We start from the raw sequence: 6,764 nt of genomic DNA, 5'->3' as shown, positions 1-6,764 counted from the left end.
GCTAATGGCATCCGAGCAGTTCCGGAGGCCAGGAGAAGTTTCTGGAATGGTTGAGGAATCCAGAGTGTTGAGGTAAGTACATGAAAGTTTTTGGTATTTACGGTCTTTGATGTCCAGTATGGTGTAGAAAAAGTGTTTGTTCAGTGTGTGGATTCTTCTACAGGTGAAGAACAGCAGAGGCCTTTTGCAGCTCTGGGAGAATGTGGCCCTGAACTCTGGCAGGGCTAACTGCAGGGATGTAGGTGATGGTGCATGGCTGCGAGTGTGGAGCAGAGGATCCTGAAGGAGAACTGTTTCTAGAAGCTTTGAATTTGTGTCGGTACCGGTCGTCCTGTTCAGGTCCAAATTGTGATGGTCTGAATGTAGTCTGGAGTCCCTGCAGGATCCGTTGGCTCTGTAGCCTCATTCCTGAAGAAGGGCTTATGCCCGAAAATTTGATTCTCCTGCTCCTCGGATGCTGCCTGGCCTGCTGTGTTTTTCCAGCACATTTTTCAACTTAGGGTGGATTGACCATGGTAAATTGTCCATAGTGTTCAGGGATGTATAGCTTGGTTGCATTAGTCAGGAATAAATGTAGAGTAATAAGGAGAGGAATGGGTCTGAGTGGGATACTCTTTGCAAGGTGGGTGTGGACTTGTTAGGCCGAAGGACCTGTTTCCACTCTGTACGGATTCTATGAACAATATCCCACCCAGACTCAGCCCCCTACCCTATCCCTGTATTTCTCACGGCTAGTCCACGTATACTACACAGTCGCCCGAGACTGGAATCGAATCCAGGTCCCTGGCGCTATGTTCAGAGGGTCAGTGTGGACTTGCTGGGCTGAATGACTTGCTTCCGCACAATAGGGAATCTATTCTATGGACGTCTATTTTATGTGATTCAGAAACGCTCATAACATCTAAGATGCATGTAGCTGTGCACTTGTGATTACAAGACTGTGGGCAAAGTGCTGGAAAATGGGATGAGAATAGTTAGATGGGTGTTTCTGACCAGCACAGGTACGATGGATCAAAGGGCTTTTCTCAGTGCTGTATTTTTCGATAACCCTGAGGCAGTATACAACAAAGATGGGAGCGAGAAGAAGGAAGGTGTTTTTTTTCAATGGTTAAGCAACGGTAGGAACATTTCCTCACATAGAGCACTGCCAGTGGTCACCATTCAAGGTAAGATTGAATAGGTGGATGGAAGAAGATGGCATTGATAGAATAGGGGTACAACAGGGGAAAATGTAATCAAACTGAGTTGTGTGTGCTGCAAATGAATGGCTTTGTGGAATAGAGTCTAGATTAGAGTGGTGCTGGAAAAATGCCCTTCATTAGGACTGCCTGAAACGTCGATTTTCCTGCTCCTTGGAGGCTGCCTGGCCTGCTGTGCTTTTCCAGCACCACTCTAATCTAGACTCTGGTTTCCAGCATCTGCAGTACTCACTTTTTTCTGGATTAGTGGTGCTGGAAGAGCACAGCAGTTCAGGCAGCATCCAAGGAGATTTGAAATCGACGCTTCGGGCAAAAGCCCTTCATCAGGAATAAAGGCTTTTGCCTAGTGGCTTTGTGGAATAGTTGAGTTGATTGGGGAGGTATAACTCCTGTGTATTCCTGTAATCTATCCTATTGACAAGTCTATTATTGATGACCTACCCTTTGACTTTCAGGACAGCAGGAAAAGACCTTTGAAGTTGTTTCCTTCTCCAAGCTGAGATATAAGCCTAAGAAGTGTTATGGATGTGGCAAGAACATACGTGATGTGGCAGACTCGGACTTGATACTGAAGACACAAGACGTTCGAGAATACTATAGTGGTTGTCGTCAGAGGCATCTCACAATTCATAAATCAAACGTATACTTCCACTTCCTTGAGAAATGTGTGCGCAAGAAGTATGGGCTAATTAATCAGCATACATTTCTTGTGCCAAATATTATCTCGGGTTGTATGACCGGTGCTCAACATACAATGCTCAGAAGCATGGAAAACATCCAGGATGTAGGAGACACAAAATTCCAAAGTAAAATGGGGAGAAATGACCTTGAGCCGTACTGAGTTGACTCCGAAAGTAAAAAAAGCTGTCAAACTAAAATCTGTGTTCAGTTTCCAATCATCTCTCTTGTCTGGTTTGAGCAAATAAAATTCCTTTTAAGTCCTACTGCCTGGTCTTTTACAGTGACAGAAACAAAACTAGGCATTTTATTGAGGAACAAATTACTGCAGAGGCTGGAATCTGTGTTGGGAAGGAAAAATGCTGGAGATCACAGTGGGTCAGGCAGCATCTGCGGAAACAGAGTGAGCTAACATTTCGAGTTGTGATGACTCTTCCTCAGAGCTGGTGTGAAGTGTGGAGGCGATTCAGTATTGAGTTCAACACCTTCAAATTGTGAACCCATTTCTTCCCTTTCTTTTAGCTTTGCCCGTTACATTCTCTGTCACTTTCTCTCCTCTCCCCCCTACCCCTTTGAGACTGTCTATTCTTTCCAGTCTGGCAGTTAGACACACCACTGCTCTGCCATTCTCACATTCCAATCACTTAATCCACATCCTTTCTCCCCCAGCACTCCAACATCCCAACTTGTGTAAATGCTGCCCCACCACACTCCATATCAGCCCTGATGAAAAGTCATCTAGACTCGAAATGTGAGCTTGATCTCTCTCCATGGATGCTACCTGTGAGTTGCAGTATATTTTGTTTTTTGGTAGGTATTTCATGTTCAATATTGGACATTAGCTGACATCACAAACGGACTGGCCAATGAACTGGCCCCTGTAGATGAGGGAAAGAATATAAGAACAGGCTGACTTTGCTGCATCTATGTTATGGGGTCTGTAATGGCCTAGTGGTATTGCTGCTCGATTATTAATCCAGATAGCCAGGTAATGCTTTGGGGGACCAGCGTTCAAAACCTGCCATGGTAGAATTTGAATTCAATGTTTAAAAACACATCTGGCATCAAGAGTCTGATGATGATCATTGGAGGTAAAAAAGATTATCTGGTTTACTGATTTCCCTATCTGTGACTCCATATGTGGATGTTGTCATTTATGTAAGTGATTTGGGTATGAACATAGGAGGTATAGTTAGTACATTTACTGATGACACCAAAATTGGAGGTGTACTGGACAGAGACGAAGGTTACCTCAATTTACAATGGAATGTTGACCAGATGGGCCAATGGGCTGAGAAGAGGCAGATGGAGTTTAATTTAGATAAACGCGAAGTGCTACATTTTGGGAAAGCAAATTTTAGCAGGACTTATACAATTAATGGTAAGGTCCTAGGGAGTGTTGCTGAACAAAGAAACCTTGGAGTGCAGGTTCATAGCTCCTTGAAAGTAGAGTCACAGGTAGATAGGATAGTGAGAATGCGGGTAAGTGGAGTTGAAATGCCCATCAGCCATGATTGAATGGCGAAGTGGACTTGATGGGCCGGATAGCCTTACTTCCGCTCCTATGTCTTATGGTCTTATGGTCTTATGAGGAAGGCGTTTGGTATGCTTTCCTTTATTGGTCAGAGTATTGAGTATAACAGTTGGGAGGTCATGTTGCGGCTCTACAGGACGTTGGTTAGGCCATTTTTGGAGAATTGCATGCAATTCTGGTCTCCTTCCTGTCGGAAGGATGTTGTGAAACTTGAAAGGATTCTGAAAAGATTTACAAGGATGGGCCAGGATTGGAGGATTTGAGCTATAGGGAGAGGCTCAATGGGCTGGGGCTGTTTTCCCTGGAGTGTCGGAGGCTGAGGGGTGACCTTATAGAGGTTTATAAAATCATGAGGGGCATGGATAGGGTAAATAGACAAAGTCTTTTCCCTGGGTTGGGGGAGTCCAGAACTTGAGGGTATAGGTTTAGGGTGAGAGGGGAAAGATATAAAAGGGACTGAAGGGGCAACGTTTTCACACAGAGGGTGGTACGGGTATGGAATGAGCTGCCAGAGGAAGTGGTGGAGGCTGGCACAATTGCAACATTTAAAAGGCATCTAAATGGGTATATGAACATAGAACATAGAACATAGAACATAGAACAATACAGCACAGAACAGGCCCTTCGGCCCACGATGTTGTGCCGAACATTTTTCCCAGCTTAAGCACCCATCCATGTACCCATCCAATTGCCGCTTAAAGGTCGCCAATGATTCTGGCTCTGCCACTCCCACAGGCAGCGCATTCCATGCCCCCATCACTCTCTGGGTAAAGAACCTACCCCTGACATCCCCCCTATACCTTCCACCCTTCACCTTAAATTTATGTCCCCTTGTAACACTCTGTTGTACCCTCCACATCTTTCCTAAAGTGAGGTGACCAGAACTGCACACAGTACTCCAAATGTGGCCTTACCAAGGTCCTATACAGCTGCAACATCTCCTCATGGCTCTTGAATTCAATCCCTCTGCTAATGAACGCCAATACACCATAGGCCTTCTTACAAGCTCTATCCACCTGAGTGGTAACTTTCAAAGATCTATGAACATAGACCCCAAGATCCCTCTGCTCCTCCACCTTACTAAGAACCCTACCGTTAACCCTGTATTCCGCATTCTTATTTGTCCTTCCAAAATGAACAACCTCACACTTGGCAGGGTTGAACTCCATCTGCCACTCCTCAGCCCAGCTCTGCATCATATCTAACTGAATAGGAAGGGTTTGGAGGGATATGGGCTGGGTGCTGGCAAATGGGACTCGATTAAGTTGGGATATCTGGTCAGCATGGACGAGTTGGACCGAAGGGTCTGATTCTGTGCTGTACATCTCTCTGACTCTATGAATCATTAATGAGGAAATGCAGCCATGTGGAGTGATGTGTCATGACAAGGAGAGAAGGGATGAATCAGCTCACCACTTTTTAACCCCATTGGTTAGCCAGAGCGAATATTTCATGCTCCTTTTAACACACAGCTTTACCTCATTTCCATTGAAGTGCATTTGACTAATTCGACAGAAACAACAAGGAACCAATAATAAGGTTTTCTTGAGTGAAAGGAAGATAAATTAGGTTACTTGTTGATCCTGAGACACACACATGCTCTTACACACGTGCACACGCACACATTCACTCATACACTTACATGTATTCACACACAAACACACATATGCATCAACACATATATGTGTAACAGGCGCAACAGGTCCACAGAAGACACCATCTCCCTGGCCCTACACTCATCCCTGACCCTAGGCCTCAACCTGAGCTACAAATCTTGTGAAAACTCGGTCAATCCTGGAACATCTGGATATCAAGGATGCCTACGGCAGACACCCACTTATCGACTACAGCTCCTACTTCAGCACCATAATCCCAAACAAATTCATCTCTGAACTCTGAGACCTACGTTTTGACTCCCCGATTTGTTGGTGGATCCTTGACTTCCTGACCCATAAACTGGAATCTGTAAGAATAGGTAACAACACTTCCTCCACCATAATCTTCAGCACTGCTGCCCTGCAAGGCTGTGTACTCAGCCCCCTACTATACTACACTCATGACCGTGCGGTCAAATTCCATCCCAACTCCATTCACGAGCTCCCTGACAACACCACCATTGTAGGGCAAATCTCAAACCACCACGAGACAGAATATAGGTAAGAGGTTGGGTGCTTAGTGTTATGATGTAATGACAACAATCTCTCCATCAATGTCAGCAAAATGAAGGAGCTGCTCATTGACCTCAGGAAGTGGACTGGAGGTCATGCCCCTGACTGTATCAATGGTGCTGAGGTGAAGATGGTCAAGAGCATTGTGCTCTTGAGAGTGATGACCGGCAACAATCTGACCTGGTTCAAACATGTCAACACAATGATCTAGGAGTCACAACAACGTCTCTACTTCATCAGGAGTCTAAGGAATTTCAGCATATCCACAGGGACTCTTACCAATTTTTATAGACGCACCATAGAAAGCATCCTGCCTGGACACGTCACAGCATGGTTTGGCAACTGCTCTGCCCAAGACCGCAAGAAACTACAGAGAGCCATGAACGCAGCCCAGTCCATTATACAAACCAGCCTTCCTTCCATGGTTCCATTTGCACTTTCCACTGCCTCGGGAAAGTAACCAACATCATCAAAGACCCCCTTTCCCCCCTGGTAATACTCACTTCCAACCTCTTCCATCAGGCAGAAGACATTAAAGTTTATATGTACGTACTAACAGATTCAAGAACAGCTTCTTCCCTGCTGTGATGAGAATTCTGAACGGACCTCTCAATTTTTAAAGTTCATGTTGATCTCAGTCTTTGTGCTCCTTCTCTGCAGCTGTAACATTGTATTCCTCAGTCTTTGTATGGTGTGATCTTTATGTACTGCAAGCAAAACAAAACTTTTCACTGTATCTATGCATATGTGACAATAATAAATCAAATCAAATCAACACATACACACACACACACAAACAATCGCGCACGGAAACACTCATACACAAACACACACACACACTCAGACACACACATACAACATCTAAAGGGTTGCACAAAGGAAGATGGAAGAATATGAAGTTTAAATTCCTCAGATGTTCCTGAAATGTTAGAACATAGATCATAGAACATAGAACATAGAACATTACAGCGCAGTACAGGCCCTTCGGCCCTCAATGTTACGCCGCACTGTCATACTAATCTGAAGCCCATCCCACCTACACTATTCCATGTACGTCCATATGCCTGTCAAATGACGACTTAAATGCACTTAAACTTGGCGAATCTACTACCGATGCAGGCAAAGCATTCCATACCCTTACTACTCTCTGAGTAAAGAAACTACCTCTGACATCTGTCTTATACC

The 6,764-nt window shown here is 44.8% G+C and overlaps 1 protein-coding gene across 2 annotated transcripts in view; it reads left to right on the top strand.

Moving 5' to 3' along the window:
• LOC122558819 overlaps positions 1-2,143 on the top strand; it is a 34,751-nt gene extending 32,608 nt beyond the window's left edge. For both annotated transcript variants that reach the window (XM_043707614.1, XM_043707613.1), the window contains one exon: positions 1,655-2,143. In XM_043707614.1, coding sequence (XP_043563549.1) covers positions 1,655-2,040 — 386 coding nt within the window. In that variant the 3' untranslated portion in view covers positions 2,041-2,143. The remainder of the gene's footprint in view (positions 1-1,654) is intronic.
• Positions 2,144-6,764: the final 4,621 nt, after the last annotated feature.

The sequence above is a fragment of the Chiloscyllium plagiosum genome, chromosome 18 (genome assembly GCF_004010195.1).
Source record: "Chiloscyllium plagiosum isolate BGI_BamShark_2017 chromosome 18, ASM401019v2, whole genome shotgun sequence".
NCBI lineage: Eukaryota > Metazoa > Chordata > Chondrichthyes > Orectolobiformes > Hemiscylliidae > Chiloscyllium > Chiloscyllium plagiosum.
The sequence above is the reverse complement of the archived record's forward strand: the minus strand, read 5'-3'. Positions and strand labels throughout refer to the sequence as shown.